The sequence below is a fragment of the Prenolepis imparis genome, unplaced genomic scaffold (genome assembly GCF_030444845.1).
Source record: "Prenolepis imparis isolate NDT839.2.m4 unplaced genomic scaffold, iyPreImpa1.0 SCAF_2, whole genome shotgun sequence".
NCBI classification, from domain to species: domain Eukaryota; kingdom Metazoa; phylum Arthropoda; class Insecta; order Hymenoptera; family Formicidae; genus Prenolepis; species Prenolepis imparis.
This window is the reverse complement of record NW_028141160.1, coordinates 9,807,289-9,830,999: the sequence shown is the minus strand read 5'-3', so window position 1 is coordinate 9,830,999 and position 23,711 is coordinate 9,807,289. Positions and strand designations below refer to the sequence as shown.

The 23,711-nt window shown below is 28.1% G+C and overlaps 1 protein-coding gene and 2 long non-coding RNA genes across 4 annotated transcripts in view; all 3 read left to right on the top strand.

Moving 5' to 3' along the window:
* The first annotated feature begins 877 nt into the window (after positions 1-877).
* On the top strand, positions 878-9,093 carry LOC145947817 (transcription initiation factor TFIID subunit 4). 2 transcript variants are annotated; one of them, XM_083057595.1, is made up of 10 exons: positions 878-2,410; positions 2,632-2,847; positions 4,954-5,061; positions 5,157-5,507; positions 5,913-6,104; positions 6,442-6,710; positions 6,863-7,029; positions 7,123-7,253; positions 7,422-7,604; positions 7,709-9,093. In XM_083057595.1, exons 1-10 carry the CDS (start codon positions 1,436-1,438, stop codon positions 7,985-7,987), a joined length of 2,871 nt encoding a protein of 956 aa, XP_082913721.1. In that variant the 5' UTR covers positions 878-1,435; the 3' UTR covers positions 7,988-9,093. The 2 variants fall into 2 exon arrangements, with proteins under 2 accessions (XP_082913721.1, XP_082913718.1); XM_083057592.1 differs by having other exon boundaries at positions 2,632-2,910.
* Positions 9,094-11,549: 2,456 nt separating this feature from the next.
* Positions 11,550-16,004, top strand: LOC145933161 (uncharacterized). Its single transcript, XR_014424815.1, has 6 exons — positions 11,550-11,571; positions 12,294-12,376; positions 12,602-12,675; positions 12,968-13,051; positions 15,462-15,541; positions 15,758-16,004. It is a non-coding gene; the product is annotated as an uncharacterized LOC145933161 (long non-coding RNA).
* Positions 16,005-16,368: 364 nt separating this feature from the next.
* The window catches only part of LOC145946729 (uncharacterized), a 103,703-nt gene continuing 96,360 nt past the window's right edge, over positions 16,369-23,711 (top strand). Inside the window, exons 1-2 of the long non-coding RNA XR_014427070.1 lie at positions 16,369-17,001; positions 17,794-17,843. This is a non-coding gene — a long non-coding RNA (uncharacterized LOC145946729). The remainder of the gene's footprint in view (positions 17,002-17,793; positions 17,844-23,711) is intronic.

The window sequence follows — 23,711 nt, the reverse complement described above, 5'->3', positions numbered from 1 at the left end:
AATATTAAAATTATAAAAAGAACCAAGCAGTATTTAAAAATTATTCTTTTTGTTGATGAGTGACGAAAATAATAAATACATAGTTTTTTAAAATAATGCAATTTATATGGGTATTATAATCAAATATATATATGTATATATTCAGTAAAGTAAATAAATGATTTAATAATAAAAGTTTGCAGTTTTTACATTTACATTGCATAAAAGTTGATACTTTATAGATATTAATAATTAATAAAATTATAGTATCTGTGTCAAAACAAAATATTGATATAGGTTAATATTTTTGATATTGAATATATCGATCAATAATTATATATATTATTCAATATCGATATATGTACAGCAATACACGCAAATGTAAAGATAAAACTGGATTCTTTCTACAGACTTCTATATATTTATAATATATAGAAGTCTGTGATTTTTTTTCAGTTAGAATCAAAATAATTATAGCGTTATTGTTAGATACCGGCGTTCTCCATTTGGCGTGATAAATGCTTCGAATCATTTGACTGATCAGTCAGGACAGAGAAAAGTATTTGTTCCTTTTGTCATAATTAATTAACTAAAGTATTTATAACGTTAGAAATTTTATCTTTGATATTTTTGAATGAAAACATCTCGACCACGTTACAAATGATGACACATACATATCGACCATAGAATAACCGCAGCGCAACGATCGACCAATCGGAGACTTCCGTAGATACATAAAATACATAGATGCTGATGTGTGCAGCTGACGAGCTGCTGTGCTCTGATTGGTTGATCCGCAACTGTCAATTTAAGATGTAGCCAATCAACTTTCGCTTTTGCGGACAAGTTGTAGATCGATTGGTTATTCGTCTCGTGTGCATAAACTCTATGCTGGAGAACCGTTATCTCGGATTTCGGAACACACATAACCCGCAGGGGAGAGGACCAAGTTTTGGAACATGATTACTTTCGAGTGTTTTTAAGTAAAGAAGGAAGTTCGCGCAGCGAAAAGGTTGAAAAAAAAATTCCGTCCATTTCTCGCATAATATTACATAGGTCTGTATTATCGTGACGATAAATTTGATTAATCGCATCGAACGGCGTGTCGACGGCACGTTCGAAGATGGCCATTTTGGCGGGTGACGTGTGCGTGCACGCTACCGACAGCCATAACGCGAACGACGCGTAATTTCACGCGATTGCGGGAAAAGTGCGCGCGAAAAGAGAAGGCGATCGTGGAAGATATTGGAGCTCGGTGTCCCGCAGGATGGCGAGAAATCGACGGTTATGTCGTCCGATGGTAAACAGCGGACTCGCCGCGTACAATTTTCCGCTGCGCTAATAAGTGGAGTGGCGGGTGGGGGAAGTGGGGGGGAGAGAGAGAGGCAATGCACCATGGGAATAATTCGCGACAGGCGCACGCGCAGATCAGTTTACAGTTGGAGTTTGGAAGAAAATGGCGTCAGCTAAGTTTTTAGAGGAAGCTCTGAGCACGGATGTCGACGAATCCGCAGTGAACGCGATAGTGGGCTCCCTCGAGACGCAGCTCGTTACTTCCACGCCGAGCGTGGCCGGCCATCAAGCGAGTCCCGCATCGGTCAGCCAGCAGAATCATCAGGTGAACAGCGCTATCTCCAACGGGGGCACCATCACCGCGATACAGCCGCAGAAACATGGGGTTTCGAACGGCGGCGGTGTGACCACTGTGAACAGTCTAATGACTCAGGAGGTCACCAAGCCCATCACCACGAGCACCACTTTGCTGCCGGTGAACGTGGTTACCTCGAACGCGGTGGCGCCGCAGATCATCACCACGCAACAGCATACACAATCGCCAGGGATACCTCCTGCCGCCTATATCAATCAAGTGTCCACCGTCAACCAGGTGTCGAGCAATCAGGCCACGCATATACCTAGCTTGACCAAGACGCACGAATCAGTAAAGATCATTTATCCCGGTGTTGGACAAGTTATAACTACGGGGGTGACAAATGCGAATAATAAGATCTCCTTCCCTGTTCAGACTGTTGGCCAGTTAGCGAACGGTACCTTAGGTATAACTTCGCAACCGGTATTGCAAACCACATCGAACGTTGTTTCCAATGTCAGTCAGACAGGTAGCCAAACAGTGACCGCAGTGAATAAGCCGACAGGCGCAGCTTTAGTGATTAAGACTAGTGTAGCACCTGGTGGCATGGTTTCCGTTCCAATGTCTGTACCAGTCTCTATGCCTGACAATGCAGTCAGCACGGCATTGCAGGCCAAGGCTGGGGTTACTTCGACGATAGTACCCAGCAATGTTCAAATCCTCAATGTAAATACAATGCGTCCTGCGACACCAGTAGCAGGACAGCAAGCTAATAAGCAAGTTACTCCAAGAGTAGTGATTGGACAACACCAATTGGTACAAGCAAGACCAGGAGCTCCAGCGGTAAGATGTTTTAGCGTTTATAAATATGAATTATATGGCAAAACTTCAAAAAATTATATATGTGTATATAGCTTGTACAAAGTAGAAGGCGTCGTGAAATTTATTAATTTATTCTTATGTATCGTTTAACTTTCTAGAGCATATTAAATTTCTGATTTATTTATCACAAAAGAAAACCGTGATACAATATAATTAATAAATATTATTTTTGATTTTTTTAGATAACGTTACAGGCACTTCATGGCCTTCAACCTGGTACTCAAGGTCATCTATTATTAAAAACAGAAAATGGACAGTATCAGTTGTTGAGGGTAGGTCCAGCTCCAACTGCGGTTACTGCCACTGGTACTGCAGTTACGCCGAACAGTATAACTGGCAATGCAGTAGTTGCTGCACCATCTCCAGGCACTACCTATCGCCTAACTTCAGTGCCAGCTGTAAGTAGGCTGAATACTCAGTTCACTGGCCCACCACTCGCCACCCTAAGAAAATCTGTTCAGGTGACGCATTCTTATACCTCTTACAAGACTCGATGTAGTGCTACTGTAGAGTCTTATTAGTTCATGAACTTTTTTGTGGAATGATGTTATCAGTAAGCCAATATATTTTATGTTTACAATTTATATTTTTCATTCAACACATTTAAATTTGGGTATTTATGACACAAAAATTTATTTTTATTATTTCTTTATTTTTGAATTGTTTGCGAATATTTAGTACATTATTTTTATAAGCACTATATATAGAGAGAGAAATATTATATTTACAGATTTTAAAATTTTCTTGAAATTAAAAAATTTTTAAATCTTAAATTTTATTTTCATATTCTGAATGTGAAAAATTTTACGAGCAGTTTTACTATTCACAATTAACATTATTTTGATTTAAATGTACTACAAACTTAAATTGCATAATTGATAACATCTCATTATTAGCTTACTTTTGGGATGCATTTCTTTGGTAGTATGTTTTGAGTTTCATGGAGTGTAGTAAATGCAGTTCAATGTCTTTATCAAATATATTGCATGGATTATTGGTTAAAGGTGTTATGTAGGAAATGCTGCATATATTAAAGATAAATTCTCTCTAAAAAAGGAACATAATTGTGTGAGGATATTTATACATCTTCTTTGCTTTTTTTTTTTATAATTTTATACATATATTTATTAGAACTATTTCCTTATAGTTGATATCTTATACTATAAGCATGTGATTATTACATTATTCAAATTTGCCTAAATTTAGTTTCTACAAGTCTATTTTTTCTAATTTGAATAGAAATAATAAAATAATAAAAAGTTTAAAAAATTATCTAGTTATTATCTCTCGTTCTATAATTCTAACAAATGTAATATTATAGTTGATTAAGAAATTAGTACTGCATTTATTTTTAAATGTTAAAACAATTTTTTAAATATATAATATATAAAATTTGATGTGGGAACTTTGTATATAATATCCTGCAAATTAAAATGACCAATAAATATTATTAATTAGCATATGTTATTTTTAAATAATAATATATTTTATATATGTTTATGTTTATATTACAAAAAAATTGTAAAATACGAGTCTGTACAAGGTACAAGTGCGTCTATAGAATATATCGTAATGAATAAGTCAATGTTATTGTACTTAAATTTAAAAGAAATAATAGGGGCATTAATAGCTTTTTATTTTATTTTTTAATTTTATCTTTCAGTAAGATATTGTATATATACTTATATGTATATATATATACTTTAACATATAAGAAAGTTATTCAAATCATTTACTAACTAAGTTGTTAATCTGGAAGATTACATTATATATTAAAATTTTACATGTTTATGATTTTTTCCAATAACAAGTGAGTTAAAATTTTTATAGGATTATTTTTTATTTTTGGCATGCATGTAGAAAAAGTAGTATGTCTGTAATTTATCAGGAATGTAGTAACACAGAATTTTGCAAAATTCTTCTAGTTGCATGTAATAAATAATGAAAAAAGTTCAATTATATACGAAAAATAAATTTTGTACTTTTGATTCACTGTCTTGAAATTGTTTTAGAAAACTTTAAGGAATATATCTCTTTGTTTTAGTCATAGAATATAATAATATAATATCATAACATAAATATAATAATATAGAATAAGAATGTAATAAAATTAATTTTACTTAATGTTATTTTAAATTAGATTCATTTTATATATTATTATTAAGAAAAAAAGAGGAGAAACAGAGAAACAGTGTTATATACATATATGCTGTAAGAATTTTTAATGATTTATTTTCTATAGTGCAAAATTTACTTTTAATATTATGATTACTTATTAGAATTTATTTACATATTGTTATCATTTCTGCATGCAATCTATATTTTGTTAATTATATTTAAAAGTTATATAATATTCTACAGATTTTTAAAAACATCTAACACTTTAATATTTTGACAAAGTATCTTTATGTATTATAAAAATAACTATACATTTTTAAGCATATTTGCAATCATTGTTGGAATATATGTATATAAATAATTATTATTTATATGTATTTCTACAGACTGTTGCTCCTATTACTACACCTGTTACAACCCCAAGAACGACTACAGCACCTACAACTTCTGCACCAACGGCTGCTACTGTTCAAACAGTTCAATCATCTGTACCAGTATGTTTTATTATATATAAAATTAAATTTAAAATAAGATAATGATTTAGAATGTTTTATATAATATATTTAAATAATGTTTTTTTTTCTTTTAGCGTCAAACTATTGATAATACCAAAGAAAAGTGCCGTAAATTCTTAGCAAACTTATTAGTGTTATCTAGTCGAGAACCTAAAACAGTAGAACGCAATGTCCGAACTTTGATACAAGATCTGATCAATGCTACGGTTGAGCCAGAAGAGTTTTGTGATAAACTTGAAAAATTATTATGTGCTTCACCACAACCATGTCTTATCGGATTCTTAAAGAAAAGTCTACCACTTCTACGACAGGCGCTTGCCACAAAAGAATTATCCATAGAAGGAATAAAACCTCCTCCAGAGGGGACTCCTCCTCCTCCAGTTGTTTTCTCCATAGCCCCAGCTGTTGTTCCAACTATTACACAGGTAGAATTAATTATCTTTTATGAATTCTATTAATCCTACAAGAGGTACGTAAAATGTGATAATTTCTCGTAAAGTATTAATTTTGGAAAAGGACTTTGTAATCTTGCAAATAAAAATCTTTTAGAGAAACAAGTTTTTATAAAAAGGACACATTCAGGCATATGTTTTTTTAAAAATCAATCTTATCTGAGATACTAATTTGCTACATTTTATTACAAATCTATATTTATATCTATATAACTAATTATTTTAAGAGAACATGTAATAGTAATAATTGTAATGAAGAAAAGAGAGAATTTTTTAAGTTTTTATATTTTTTATATTTTATATTTTAATATTTATATATATATAATATTTAATATTTTTATATTCTTTTCTAATTTGTAACTATATTATATATTGTAGCAAACTCAATATAGACCTGCAGTGACAGTTCCTGTAACAGCAACTGCAACCGCAACGACACAAGTAAGAGTTATGGCACCGCTTCAAACAACAGTAACAGCAGCAGTTGCAGCAACAGCAACAGCAGCAACAGCGACACCAGCAGTAGTTACAACAGTTCCACGGCCTGCTCAACCTGTTCCACAAAGACTTGTAAGATTCTTATAATCTGTTATAATATTAATATATGCGGTGTCTGTAGTATTACAATATCAGATATCCAAAAAAAAAAAGTTCGTATTTTTCTCGATACCAAAAATAAAAGAATAATAGATTTCAGAATAGTTGTATAAATTTTATTTGCGATTAATTAAATTTATATATGTTTCTTAATAAATAGCACACATTAATTGTTTAATAACATATTAATGTATCTTATTACAATGATATATTGTAATAAGATATATTAATATATATTATTAATATATTATATATATGTTTATGCAAGATATTTTGTTACAAATATGCAATAAAAATTATATTGTTCTAGATTCGACCAGTAACAACAGTAGTTCGTAGCCCTACTACAGCATATACTGTAAAATCGACTGTACCAGTAACTGGAGTTCGTCCTACTGTTCCTGTCGTGCAAAAGCCACCTATAGTTACAACAACGGTCGTAAAAACGGTTACAACTACAACACAAGGCAAAACAGTCAATACACCCACCACTGTTAATAAAGCCATAGTGCCTTCTCTTGTTCAAAAACCGGCTGCAAAAGAAAAAGAGAAAAAAACCTTTTCATCAGCAGGATATACGTAAGTTCTATTTTTAAAAAATGGTATAAAAAAGCAATTATTGCTATCAATAAGCTAATAAATGAAGAAATGATAATAAAACAATTACTAATTTATAAAGATAATGCATACCATAATTATTATATATATTAACATAACATTGTATTTTATAGGGCGGATGACGATATAAATGATGTAGCAGCTATGGGTGGTGTTAATCTTGCAGAAGAATCTCAAAGAATACTTGGTTCTACTGAATTTGTTGGTACCCAAATACGATCTTGTAAAGATGAAGTATTTTTGCATATGTCACCATTACAACAGAGAATTAAACAAATTGGTAATTTCAGTTTTATCTTTATTATTATAAATTAATATAAAATAATATAAATATATGTAGAATTGTTCTATAAAAAAAAATATACTATTTTAGCATCCAGTCATAATCTGGAAGAACCAAATCAAGAAGTAGCAGCATTAATTTCACATGCTGTACAAGAGAGGTTAAAGAATTTAGTAGAAAAATTAGCAGTTATCGCAGAACATAGGATAGATCTTATAAAGGTAAGATTTGAAAGGATTATTTTATTTGTTTCAAATCCCTGTATTTCTGTTCATTTATATAAGTACGAATCCGAGTTTCATTATAAACTGAAATAATTTCTTTTATATAAAACTGCATTTTATACCTTTTCTCTCTGTTTTTGCAACATGTTTTTTTATTACTTATAGGTTGATCCTAGATATGAAGTAACACAAGATGTACGAGCGCAATTAAAATTTTTGGAAGATTTAGATAAAGTCGAGCGTAGGAAACATGAAGAACAAGAACGAGAATTACTTTTACGTGCTGCGAAAAGTCGTGCAAAAACAGAAGATCCTGAGCAAGCCAAATTGAAGGCTAAGGCCAAAGAGGTAATATATAAACATATAATTTTCTATGCTACGCTTTGCGGGATAAATGTTTATTTCAATTTTTCTTTAATTGCAATTTATTTAAAATACATAAAATGTTTCAGATGCAACGTGCCGAAATGGAAGAATTAAGACAAAGGGAAGCAAATTTAACAGCTTTACAAGCAATTGGCCCTCGCAAGAAGCCTAAGCTCGACATAGCTGGATCGACCAACAGTTCAGGCGGCACTCCTGGCGCAAACGCATCAGCTAGCGGATTAAATAGACAAATGCCAATGAGACCACGTTTAAAAAGAGTGAATTTCAGGGATTTGTTATTCCTTTTAGAACAGGAAAAAGAAACGTGTAGAAGCACAACATTGTATAAATCGTACTTGAAGTGATGCACTGTCAAGGGCAGGAACTTTAGTGACCCGCCCGAAATCTGGCGCTCTATCTGCATGGTATTTTCAGATCGCGTGACGTTACTTTATGCTGTAATGTACAGTGTTTCATCGCGAATTATATATTACAATGAGATTCATTGGCAGTCGACTTGGAGAATCCCGCATATATATTCAAACTAAAATTATTTCCACTATGTCGATACTAAGCTTCCTTATTGTAAATGACTGAAACATTTTTTAACTGTAGTATTTTTTAAATGTAATATAATAGTTCTTTATTTTTCAACACGAAACCGCATCAATGAAAGGAGCAATGTGTATGAGCACATGTCTCGCAATTAGTCTCTATATAGTCTTTTCGTGGCAAGGGAGAACGTTGTGTCTGGCCATATACAGTGCTTCCTCGTTACAAGAAATATTTTTCGCTCCACGCTACGCAATAACGCGAGTTATTCCTTCCTCTCTCTTCTCTCCCATTTTTTCGAGCGAGCGAGCGAGCTCAAGCCTTATCTGATGCTCTATTTTGCTCGCTCATATTCTTGTCTCACGTTCATCCAAATCGTTCGGCTGTTGACAAGATTTATGAGGCAGTTCCTGGAAGGTAAACAAATCTGCGCTCACGTTAAAGGATAGCGACCGCGATCCCGAATAATAATCTTTTAACGAGGTAACATTGTAGAAACATTGTTATAATGAATACATGAATGCAAGAATGCATTAAGTGAATGAGTGTACATTGTCGCTATGTATAGGCTCGCTACATTGTAATATTTGACCTATACTTTTGGACACTGTAGCGTTAGTGTAAAATAAGAAGGTTTTATTATAATAGTAAATCGTATTTTTGCAAACTGTATAATGTAATAATAATATCATGAGCACACTGTCCAAAAAGTATGGAATAATTTGTACAATATCTTACATATAATTACTAAATAGTGATAATTTCAATGTTGGTACAACACAATATAGCTACTCTCCACTGGAAGATGGAATTGTTATCAGTATATTATGTTGTATATTGCGATCTACATTTTCAGTGTTTATAAAAAAATTAGCTGTTACGTTTTTTATTAAAGAAATATTTACAAAAATAAGAATAACCAATGTTCTTTTGTGAGTGATGTTAATTTAATTATTTATATTTCTCCTTTTCGAAATTGATGCGTGATTTCTGCTAATAATAAGATAAGCTTCCGTAGAAAGTTTATGTTTTGCATAATCAATTAAAATAAATTCAAAGGAGTACCTGATTTACATGTAAAAAGAATAACTACAAATATGTATGCGTGGGTGCCTGAGATCATAGAGAATAATACTTAAAATATCAATTTTCATTATTTCTTTTATTGTGTCAATAATTTTATACTATCTGTATGCCCACACAGTATATTCTTTCAATACAATTAAGAAAATATTACATGTATGACACGATTCCTAATATTTGATATATTAATTTTTGTATTTTACTCGTGTCATATTATTTACAATATAACATGAAATTATCTGTGCAATATAAACTAGCATATTTTTAGATTTTTTAAAAGTCTTAGTTACGTGTTTCATTGTGAATTTTATATATCTTCTCTCACATATTGAAAATATATTTTTATTGAGATATTTTGCTCCATATTATTTTTATTATTATTTTTTAACATAATATTTTATGCCTCATTTTAAGAAGAAATTTATTATTACAGTAAAATCATCTACTTTCGAATATTCTCAAAGTATTCATAACGGTGTGTCGCCTTTGTTATTAATTCGCAATTGAACGCAATTACTTTTTAATTGATTTAACGTAAAAAAAGATTGAATGAATATAGTGTGTAGGAAAGATAGATGAATTGTCGTAACTTTAGAGATGTTATAGCACGATAATTCTGCACCAGATTTTTGTAATTCGAAAAGTGATAGCATTATGTTAAATAGAATCTCATTTAACATTTCGTTAATACGTACTCTGTGTGTGTATGTATGTGCGCTTGTGTGTGCGTATGTGTAAATAAAATGTTTCGTATTTATTATTTCTTCTGTCATTGCGATTGAAATTATTTTGACAATTCAACATTTATACGAAATGAAATGAATTTAAATGCTCAAAATTAATATCTATTTAACTTAATTAATATCCAAGTCATCTTGTGACAGAAATAACGACAATGTATATTATCCTGTGTAAATAAGTCGTTTTTAATAACTATATTTTGTTTGAAAAATGTGCAAGCCGTCATTAATCTTTGCCAAGATTATCGTATATAAGAAGTTTTCATCGTTCTTATCTTTGCGATTATGTCATTTTTTATAAACTTGAAGCAAAACGTAAAACCACGCATAAATCATAACGTTCTCTTTACTGCCAGTAGATAGAATATTAATATATATATATCTATAAATAGAAAAGTATATAAAAAATATAACAGTACATTACATAATTTTGTGGTACATTATGATATTTTTATAAATTGTACTGAATAAGCACAGCAAGCATAACATAATAAAATACAAAAACGAATCTCTCGTTGAAATATAAGCTACATTTTTATTTTCTAATTAGATCTTATCTTTGGTTTCTATTATATATTAAAATGTCTAAAGAGAGATATACATAGAGAGAGAATATATGTGTAAATAAAGAAAGACTTAAAAAAATATATACATATATAAATAATACAGATAAGAAGTGAGCTAATAAAAATTAAAAGGACAACAAGATTATTTAAAAATCTTTAATAATCTTGAACGTTTCAATTTTTTTTTTAGACTATCTTTAACCAAATCATATGTTGTAACTTTTAATTTATATTTTGACATTAAAATATAACTGCGGATTTTCATTTTAAAAAAGAAAGAGAGATGAAATTTATATTATAAAAATCTATATTACCATATAGAAAATAAGATGTATCTTATATTTTATATATTTTAAAATGTAGAAACAGAATGTTCAAAAACATTATGGCATTTGCCTCTCGCCTTTTTTTCTTTAATTATATATTTTAATGTAGTGATTTTACATCAATATTACTATGACGATGAAGATTATATACGTGTATTCAGATAGCTAAAGTAGTTATTTTGACATGAATTTTGATGTAATTTTACATAATTTGTACGATTAAGTAACTCATAAGTATATCAAGGCAACGCTTTCATTTCGAAGTAAATATTTCGCATAAAATAAAGTAAATATCGATGTGACAAAAAAAATAGAATTATATATTAAAAAGGTAATATATCAAACATTTTTATTAATAATATTGCATGGAATTTAGAATAATTGTCAAATATTAAAAGTATATTTTAATAATTTTCGACTGCATAGCGTATATAAATACATTTTTGTGCGATCGATGATTTGTTAAAATCTCTGCTGTTTGTGTGTGCGCATATGAAATTAGTCTCTAAATCGTATTTAAACTTCGCGCGCTTTCCCGCATTCTCCCGCCATAACGTGACGCTGATGACGTCGTTCCGGAGCCGGAGCCGGAGTCAGAGTCGGATTGCCGGAGTCAGTAGCGAAACGTACATTGCAAACGTGGGACAGATTGATTCTGAATCGGGGGCATTTAATTGCGATAGTGAGTAAATCATAATTGGAATCTTATTTTAATAATGTTAGATTGCTCAGTACATAAACTCGGCGTTCGGCGTCGCGTGGCATATCATTATATTATTTACATGCGCGGTCACATTGTTGTCATTCATCGCGCGGCGACTCTCGAACAGCGACTTTGTTACACATTATTTTTCGAGCCGCGATTGCGAGAAGTATTACACGGGATCTCTGAATGATTAGTGAATATCATTTCGCGCATTATTTAATTTCTACGATTAAGTAACTCGTAAGTGTATTATTGAAACGAATTATTGAAATTTTTGTTTCGAAGCAAATATTTTGCTCGTTTTATTCGCGTGACAGTATATTGACGCATCGTATCAATGTAAAGCTGCTAATATCATTCATAAGTAACGAAATATCGTGAATGCGGGACGGATCAAATCGCTACGCATTTAATTGATAAATCATAATTTAATCATTTTCGACGGTTCATTATAACCTCTGCTGTGCATGCGAAGTTAGTCTTTCGAGACATCGAGACATCGAGATATCGAGATATCGAGATGACACGATCGCGAGGCTCGCGCACTTCTCCCACGCTATCTTCCCGCCACAATCGAGCGCGCGTCGCCAGCCATTAACAGCTAGGTATTCGAGTATGATAAGTGCGCGCGTAATCATACGTAATTATCTGTTTTTGCGAGTGTGCGCTTATTGTAATTAATTGTTTTCTCTAGTAAGTGCCACGAAGGAGCGACAATGGTGAAATAAGAGAGAAGAAGGAGGTTGAGGCGGCATTAGACGTCGGTGGAATAAATTCTAGGGTTAGTATTCATTATTTGTTTATTAGTTTAATTAAAATTTATTAATTGTATTAATTGTATTAATTGTATTAATTGTATTAAATAAAAATTTATAAAATTATTTAATTATATTTCTGTTTATTATTGTACGCATGAAAAATAAAATTTAATATACAATAATAATTTTCTAAATTATATAATTATTTTGTGTGCTTCTACAATTTGAATTTTATTTCTATGTTTCAGATCAACGTAACTGATCTTGATAATCTGATTGTGAGAAGAGCAGGAGGTCTGGGAACCAGCGGAGCAACTATGGAGTGAGTATTATTATTATTGACTTATTAGTTCAATTACTAAATAAAAATTTGTAAAATAAAATAAAATAAAATTTTATAAAATTATTATAAAATAAATAAAAAATAATTATAAATTAAATAAAAATTATAAATTAAATAAAAAATAAATAAAAATTTATAAAATTATTTAACTATATATTTCTGTTGATATTATACGCAGGGAAAATAAAATTCAATGTATACAATAATAGTTTTTCAAAATATAAATTATTTTGTGCGCTGCTACAATTTAAAGTTTATTTATATGTTACAGATTAACAAAACTGACAATTTTGACTATCGGAGAGGAGGAGGTCTGGGAGAAACAGTGGGCACCAATGGAACATCTATATATGGAGTGAGTATTATTATTATTGACTTATTAGTTTAAAGTACTAAATAAAATTTTATAAAATTATTATAAATTAAATAAAAAATAATTATAAATAAAATAAAAATTTATAAAACTAGTAATGTTTTAAAACATATTATTATTTAATTTTTAAAACATTATTTTAAAACTTAATTAGTAAATTAACGCTTTAATTAACTGATTTCTGTCAAAAATTATTAATAAATATATATATATATATATATATATATATATATATTATTTCTACACATTCTCTATGTTCCATGCCGAATAATTGACATCAATGTTAGTGTTTATACTGCTATAATTTCTGTGCTTCCAATTTGGTTAAAAGAAATGGCACAGTAAATAATAAAAGAAGAGATACATATTTTCTATATTTCTTTAATAATATATTTTGACATATGATGACGTTTCTCGGCTTTCAGATATTAATCAGAATAAACAATGAATATATGCAATTGTCATAATTATTGATTACACATGATATTTAATTACTTTTTAATTGGTTTAACGTCAAAAAAGATTGAATGAATATAGTAGGAAAGATAGATGAATTGTCGTAACTTTAGAGATGTTATAGCACGATAATTCTGCATCAGATTTCTGTAATTCGAAAAGTGATAGCATTATGTTAAATAGAATCTCATTTAACATTTTGTTAATACGTACTCTGTGTGTGTACGTATGTGCGTTTGTGTGTGCGTATGTGTAAATAAAATGTTTCGTATTTATTATTTCTTCTGTCATTGCGATTGAAATTATTTTGACAATTCAACATTTATACGAAATAAAATGAAATTTAAATGCTCAAAATTAATATCTATTTAACTTAATTAATATCCAAGTCATCTGTTGTGACTGAAATAATGACAATGTATATTATCCTGTGTAAATAAGTCGTTTTTAATAACTATATTTTATTTGAAAAATGTGCAAGCCATCATTAATCTTTGCCAAGATTATCGTATATAAGAAGTTTTCATCGTTCTTATCTTTGCGATTATATCATTTTTTATAAACTTGAAGCAAAACGTAAAACTGCCAGTAGATAGATTATTAATATATATATATCTATAAATAGAAAAATATATAAAAAATATAACAGTACATTACATAATTTTGTGGTATATTATGATATTTTTATAAATTGTAAAAATAATTATAAATTAAATAAAAAATAATTATAAATTATATAAAAAATAATTATAAATTAAATAAATATTTATCAAACTAGTAATGTTTTAAAACATATTATTATTTAATTTTTAAAATATTATTGTAAAATTTAATTAGTAAATTAACGCTTTAATTAAATGATTTTTGTCAAAAATTATTAATATATATATATATATATATATATATATATAATATTATAGATAACATGTTATAATACTTTAAATTCGATTAATATTTTTAATAGTTATTAGCTGATTTCTGTCAAAAAATTTAATTGAGTATAAAGATTTATAACATATTATTTTAAACATTATTACTTTAATTTTTATACCAAATTATTATTTTAAAAATTAATTAGCAAATTGACGCTTTAATCAGCTGATATCTGTTAAAAGATATTAATAAAACAATTTGCTAACTAAATTTTAAAATAATAATATGTTATATAAAAATAGAAATAGAAATATGTTGTAAATAATATGTTATAATACCTTATCTGCGATTAATATTTTTTGACAGAAATCAACTGATATCTGTTAAAAATAATAATCGAGTTTTAAGTATATTATAATATATTATTTAAAATATATTATTATTTTAATTTTTATAACATGTTATTATTTTAAAATTTAATTTGTAAATTAATATTTTAGTCAGCTGATTTCTATTAAAAAATATTAATATAGCGTTAATTTGCTAATTACATTTTACAAATTAAATTTTTAAATAATAATATGCTATTATAATATGTTATGTATAAAAATTAAAATAACAATATGTTTTAAATAATATAATACTTAAAATTCGATTATTATTTTTGACAGTTATCAGCTGATTTCTGTCAAGAAATATTAATCGCAAATAAGGTATTATAATATATTATTTACAACATATTTTTATTTCAATTTTTATAACATAATTATTTTAAAATTTAGTTAGCAAATTTTTACTTTATTAATATTTTTAACAGAAATCAGCTAATTAAAGCGTTAATTTGCTAATTTTTAAAATAAAAATATGTCATAGAAATTATAATAATAATAATGTTGTTAATAATATGTTATAATACTTTAAACTCGAATAATATTTTATAACAGAAATTTCTGCTTGATATTGTACGCATGAAAAATAAAATCCAATGCGTACAGCAATAATTTTTAAAAATATTAATTATTTTTGGCGCTACTACAATTTGAATTTTATTTGTATGTTTCAGATCAACGTAACTAATCTTGACAATCTGAGAGGAGGAGGAGATCTGGGAAAGACGTCGGGCATCAGCGGAGCAACCATGAGGCAAGTATATATTATTTATTATTGGTTTATTAATTTAATTATTATTAAATAAAAATTTATAAAATTATTTAATTATATTTTTGTTTATTATTGTATGCATCAAATATAAAATTTAATGCTTACAATAATAATTTTTTAAAGTATTAATTATTTTGAGCGCTTCAAGTATTAATTATTTTGAGCGAGTAATTTGAATTTTATTTATATGTTATATAGATCAACGTATCCTCAATGAAGTTAACTCCCCTGTTGAATATCGAACGATAAGTGAAAAATTTTATTTTATTAAAAGGTAACGGTTTTGTAGAGATTAGATTGTGTGGAGATTGATTAGATTGTGTGGATCTAGATTGTAGATTGTGTAGACTGTAGATTTTGTAGATAGTTCCGTTACCTTAAAATGAATGGATTACTAAAGATTAAAAATACAATAGATTATGAATATAACAATTTAAGAAAAGGAGAAAGAACATTTTATAATTTATAATATATTTAACTTAATTTATTTTAAAAGAATATACTTCAAAAGAACATTACTAACAATTATTAATTGTATGTGTGATTATCAATTGTAAGTGATTAAATAATTATAATTACTTATTATTATAATGTACAGATTTTAGATTATATAATATTTTGTAATCCATTCATTGATTGATAATTTGAGTTTACATTAGTTAAAACAAAATTATATTTTAAAATAACGTATCATTTTGCGGATATTTTGAAAATATATAATAATTTTGGAAACTAAAAGAAAAAGTAATAGTGATATAAAATTTGCAGAAAAATGTACGATAATGTCTTAAAATTTTTAGTACGAATTATATTATATTATATTATTTTATTTTATTTTTATTTTTGTGATTCATCGATTGCGCTGTCGCGTAATTCGAAAATAAATACAAGTCGCGTTAATTGCAAGCCGCGAATAGATTAAAATTGATTATAGAGTTTTCGACGATCCGTAATAAAGAACGTACAAAATTTCTTTCATTTATATAATATTAATTTATTAATATTAATGATTTTAATTAAAAGGGGGATATTATCGATATTATAGTATAGAATATTAATTACTCAATAATTGACGGTTATTACTAATGAAGCACATATATGGTGTGCTTGACATCGCCATAAAATTAAGTGACTTGATCGACGAACGCGAGCATCGAACAATAAGACATAATCGAATGGCGTATAAAAAGTGTCGCGCGTTCAAGTGCGGAAGCATCGTGCAAAAGTATCGCGCGGTCAAGTGCGGGAGTATCGTGCAAAAGTATCGCACGTTTAAATGCGGGAGTGTCGTATAAAGTGTCGCGCGTTCGAGTGCGGGAGTGTCGTCTAAAGTATCGCGCGTTTTAATCAACAGACTTTCATTATCGGACAATTCTGACCAACCTGATCTGAGAGGAGGAGTAGGCCTAGGAGTTATCAGGCGCCGGCGGAGCAACTTTGTGGTAAGTATTTATTATTTATATAATATTTGTATGTACGTATAATATTTATATAATACTTGTATAATGCTTATGCAGGGTGTTAAAAAAAAAGGGTCACATATTTTGAAAGCAGGTAGTATTAATCAAAATAAGAAAAAAAGTCTAATAAACATGGGTCCTATAATCAATATCTTCGAAGATACAGGCTATCTTTCTATTTGAACTTATTGTTCATTTCTTATACTGATACTGATATTTACAAATCTAATGTTATATTATATAATGTTACATAGTAAAACTGATAAGTACTCTTTTGTTTATTGTAAAAGTGATACAATCAATAAGAGAAGACAATAAGTTCAAATGTAAAGGTAGCCTGTATCTTCGAAAATATTAATTGTAGGACCCATGTTTATTAGATTTTTTTTTTATTTTGATTAATACTACCTACTCTCAAAATATGTAACCTTTTTTTTAACATCCTGTATAATATTTATATAATATTATTAATATGTATAATATTTGACTTGTTAAATTTACGTATTTTTTTTTACGCATATATATTAATTCTATTAATTCTTCTTATATATTTGAATGATTTAAATAAAGAAAAATTAGAAATACTTTTTTATAAATATTATAAAAGTTTACATTACATTTATCTTTACAAAATTTATAAAATTATTCAATTATATCTATTGATTATTGTACGCGCGAATATAAAATTTAATGTGTAAAATGTAAATGCTAATTTTTAGAGATATTAATGATTTAAAACGTTGTTATAATTTATATTCTATTTGTATGTTACAGATCAACGTAGCTTCGATGCAGTCAACTCCGCTGTTACGACGCATCGATTGGTAAGCAATAAACTATTTTATTACGAGGTAACGATTTCATAAATATTTGATTATAGAGATGTAGATTTAGAATGTAGATTGTAGATAGTCCGTTACCTCAAAATGAATGAATAACTATTAATTAGGATGAATATTTAAATTTAAGAAAAGATAATTTATATAATATATAAAAAAATTAATCTAATTCAATTTAATTCATTTTTTATACAGAACACACTAACAATTAATAATTGTGTGTGTTGTAATTATAAATTATATTAATAATTATAATAATTTATATTCTTTATAATAATTCTTATTCTTTTAATATATCAATTTTATTTTAATTATTTGTATAATAGTTTATTCATTCATATTGATTATTTGGCCTTGTGTTATGTAGTAATGGTATTTTATATATTCATATATAATTCGTCATTATGTTCTTATATTATATATCGTTATTATATACATATTATATATCGTTATATCGATATTATACATATATATCGTTATTATACATATTTTTAATTGTTTTTGATAATATACATGACGTTATTGCACATTATACTGTGCAGTATTTTTTATAAGCGGAAACATTATATGCTTCGCGTGAAACACGATTTCCGAATGACTTACACGTCAATATTTTAAAGATTATTTTAAATAAACGATTATTTAATTACTTCGCTCACTTTAACGCGAGTATTTCAAGCAAGAGCTCTATAAAAGACGATTTAGGTTTCGAGCCTAATCAGTATACAGAATGAAGAATAGATTTATCTAAATATATATATTTTTCCAACGAGATCGAACGATATTTAAAAGTTGTAGAAAATACATCAGATATTAAATATAATAATAGCTAAAGTCTTATTTTGCTATGTGACAGAAATGTTCTCATACACAGAGAAAATTTTCTCTTAGAATTTACTCTGAAAATCAATTGTGAGACAATATGATATGGAAAGAATTTTATGAGAATTTCTCTGATTAATATTTATCACAATAAAAATAATAATATCTATCACAATAAAATATAAAACATGTTCGATTAATTTTACTATGCAGTTTAGTAAAATTAATCAAACATGTTTTATATTTTATTATGATAGATATTATTTTTATTGTGATAAATATTAATCAGAGAAATTCTCATAAAATTCTTTCCTTATCATATTGTCCCACGATTATCATGATTTTCAGGGTAAATTCTAAGAGAAAATTCTCTTTGTGTGGGAACATTTCTGTCACATAGCAAAATAAGACTTCAGCTATTATTATTTTTAATATCTGATGTACTTTCTACAACTTTTAAATATCGTTCGATCTTGTTGGAAAAATATATATATTTAGATAAATCTATTCTTCATTCTGTATACTGGTTAGGCTCGAAACGCGAGTATTTCAAGCAAGAGCTGTATAAAAGACGATTTAGGTTTTGAGCTTAACCAGTACACAGAATGAAGAATAGATTTATTTAAATATATATATTTTCCCAACGAGATCGAACGATATTTAAAAGTTGTAAAAAGTACATCAGATATTAAAAATAATAATAGCTAAAATCTTATTTTGCTATGTGACAGAAATGTTCCCACACAGAGAAAATTTTCTCTTAGAATTTACTCTGAAAATCAATTGTGAGACAATATGATATGGAAAGAATTTTATGAAAATTTCTCTGATTAATATTTATCACAATAAAAATAATAATATCTATCACAATAAAATATAAAATATGTTTGATTAATTATTTTACTATGCAGTTTAGTAAAATTAATCAAATATATTTTTATATTTTATTGTGATAGATATTATTTTTATTGTAATAAATATTAATCAGAAAAATTTTCATAAAATTCTTTCCATACCATATTGTCCCACGATTACCATGATTTTCAGGGTAAATTCTAAAAGAAAACTCTCTCAGTGCATGATGTATATTTTTGACTCTTTTTCTCGACCCAAGGATTGAGAACGTTACATTCAATTCTTGAAATTTTATCCGAGAGAAAGAAAATTATTAAAAAAAAAAGATAGACAAATGGAAACATTCCATGTGTCTATCTTTTTTTTTATTAATTTTCTTTCTCTCGAATAAAATTTCAAGAATTGAATGTAACGTTCTCAATCCTTGGGTGTAATTTTAAGATATTCTGAATATATATTCTCACTGCACAAAGATGTCTGTGAACCAGTTGTATATGTGCGCGTTTTGGGCTCATCTGAGATTGAAGGGTAGGGTTGCTTCAGTCATTTCCCTTTTTTCGTATTTTAAGATCCTTCAAAAACATCGAAGAAAGGTGATAATGGCAGGTCGTTTTTTCCTTTCGAAGAACTAATCACTTAATGTAGTCCATTCCAAGATCACGAATTCTTGTATTTTACATTAATCGTAATGACGAGGGTGTTTTAACGTTTGGAATAGAATCTCTGTTGAAGACGTGTTTTTCTTTATTTGCATGTATCTTTTTGAGAACATCTATGCGTGTATCGAAATTAATCGTATCAAAAGAAAAAAAAGAGATAAATAACTGTTCTGTACAAAGTCTGATGGCCACTGATTGTCAATATATCGAGACGAATAGCATGGTATTAGATTTTGAGTGCTTTAGCCTGATAATCTTGAGAATATTGTAGAAAACAATTTCTCTTATTTTTCTCTGAGATAAGAACCATTTAAAACTAATTTGTTTTGCGACGACATATTTATTAGATTTTGTGACATTTTATATTTTATAAGCACTCACAATCTAATTGTTTAAAGAAATAGCACACACAATTTGCTATCTCGTAGGTATTTAACAAAGTTTAAAAAATGAAATGTTAAGTATAATGAAAACATTTAAGATATATATATCGCAATATCACATACCTCTCTTGCTTTTAATATGTAAGTGCTTAATTTTACTCCACATCCTATGTCGACTACTAATGATGAAAGAGAATCGATAAATATATCGATATTTTCAATAGAGAGTAAAAACCACATATACCTCTATACTTAAAACGTGTAGTTATAATTATCTATTGCTATTATCAGAATGTGTTTATTCGTTGCGCATTTCCAAGTAATCTAGTAATGAATAATTTATATATATATTTTAGATATTATAATATTATACAAATGTAATTACAATACACACACAGTATGTTTGATTTAAATGGATATTGTGTAAGTAATTAAAGATACAAAAAATTATTTAAAAAGTTGTTTTGTTTGGTGACATTATGTGGTTTGATTAATTTTTAGGTAAGTGGAAGTATAGAGGAGAGATTTTAATTTATTTTTTTAACGGCATGTTATATCTTATTATCTTTAATATAGCAATTGTTGAGATAATATTGATAAATATAAAAGAATCTCATTAATTTACAATCTTCCATGATTTTGAATAATCGATCTTTAATTAATATAATAGTAAGTTATTAAATTTTCTCGCGTTTTAGTTTTAACTATCGCTATCACATTAAAACTCATGTTATTTAAAACAAAATTAATTTTCAAATCTCTTTCATTTACAAAAAAACTAATTATATTACATAATATTACTTTCCAAACAAAATAATTTTTAAATGAACAATTTTTTCATATCTTTAATTGCTTACAAAATAATCTCGCATATTTATTTAAGGGAAAGAATGAATGCATTTAAAAAGATAATTAAAATATTTTTTTTTAATTCTTTAAAAAAGATTGTAAATATCTAAAAAAAAATATTGTACATATATATAAGAATGACATCTCTCAACATCTTTCTATAAAATCACTTTCGATCTTACTTGTACTTTTTTTCGGAAACTACTAGTCCGATTCTTATTATTTTTTAATTCTGCTTAGAAATAAAAAAAACTATGATTTGATCATTTGCGGTTTGAAAATTATATTTTTATCAAAAATTATATATAATTACCAATAATCAATTACAAATAATCAAAGACGTCAAAACAATTGACTTTATTCAAATTAAAAATTCAGATAGAGTTTATTTAGCAAAAAACATCAATTAATATACAACTAAATATGAGAAAGAAAAAATTATTTGGATATGATATGTTAGTCAGTGTTGAGGAAAAGAAACAAAGGTTTTGCATATGATTTTGCAACTGCATTCTTCCCTCTTATATCAGATATACTGTGATAGATGTATTTATATTAACAATTCATCAAACAACAATTTGTAAAATATTTTATTAATCACGATATTTTTTACTATTAAAAAGTAGGAAAGATATGCTATTTAGAGTAATTTTCTCTCTCTTTCTCCATGATATTTTAATCTGAACTAAGTAAATTTTATTATCTAAACTCTTTCAAGACATATAAAAAAGAATACTATAAGATGACAATGATAATTATTTGTTTGAGATTAAAATAGGGTCAAAAAAGAGTTATATTTTATTCATTGCTTGCAAAGCCGCGAGGAAAGAGAATTAGAGAAAAAGACTAGATAACTAAATGTTAAAGACGAAAATCGAAGAATGACCAAAAAAATCATGCTTATATATAATAATTATTCTTTGGCACAGCTTTCTCTAATAATGTAATTTTTATTTCAATTCATACAAATAAGATCTGTCTTTATTATATCTATCAAAATGTCTATACAGCTATCATTTCTTCACCATGTGTGGTTGAATTATTTTTGCACCTTCTACAAGAATAAGAAGACAAAGACAAATAAAAGACAAAGAAAGCGTACAATAAAATCGAATGCAAAGTAAAATATCAACCTTGGCCTCGATTTTTATACGAACAATAACGATGGGATTTTGTCCGAGAATATCCTCGAATTTCAAGCCTGTCTTCCGCGTAGCCGACGGCTATTCCGCTTCATGTCGTGCATCGAAGGACCCGGCATCAAGGTGACCAGGGCGATCCAGAAATGGAATATAATCAGCTCGACGTGGAGAGGACAGAGAGAAAGGAAGACGAAGCGCGAAACGGCAGGGGAAGAGCGAAAGGGTGAGAGAGTATAAGAGAGAGGGAGGGAGAGAGAGAGAGAGAGGGAAGAGCGTTCCGCCGGATGGATTCGAGGGATGACAGCCCCGGGCTGTGAAACCCTCGGGTGACGTGGATATTGAGTTCACAGTAACCATGGAAACGGGGCCCAAGGGCACGACGTTTGTACGCTTTATCCCTTATTCCCGCGGTTACGTGATGAACGCAGTCCCAATGAGCTCTCTTACTTCGCTTCTCGCGTGTGCGTTTCTCGTCCTTGCACAATCATCATCAGTTGAGACTTTTTTTTGTACATCTGATCTTTCTCTCTGCACATATTCATTTTTAAATATAAAATAATAATGCAATTAATTGGAATATTGATTAAATAATATTAGCATCTATAGTATTATATTTTATATTGTATAATTATCAAATATATATATTATCATCAATCTCTTGATAATATATATATTTGATAATTATACAAAGATAAATCCGTAAAAAATCATTTACATTAATAAAAATATCTTGGTCATTCTTGTATCAGCTGTACTTCGCCAATGTAAAATTAATTTTTAATTTTAAAGAGAGAATTGCAATTCTTTACGAGTGATTCTTTTTTTTTATTATATAAGTTTTTAGTATCTATTTTTCAGAGTAGCTTTTTTGTTGCATCCTGATCAAAGTTATTGATGTATTAAATAATTTACATTTATGCATCGATATTTCAAGTGATTTCATTGCTTTGTTGGACAATAGAAAAATTTCTTGCACAGGATTATGCAAAGAATAATTGAACTAAAAAGGATAATGAAGTAAAGAATTGAAAGAATCTTACTCTCTGTCTTGTAATAAATTTCTCTGATCTCCATGTTATGCCAGCGATTTTGTTTGACTAATAATTTTATTGTATGGAGCAAAATTCTTTTGCTTCGGGCGCG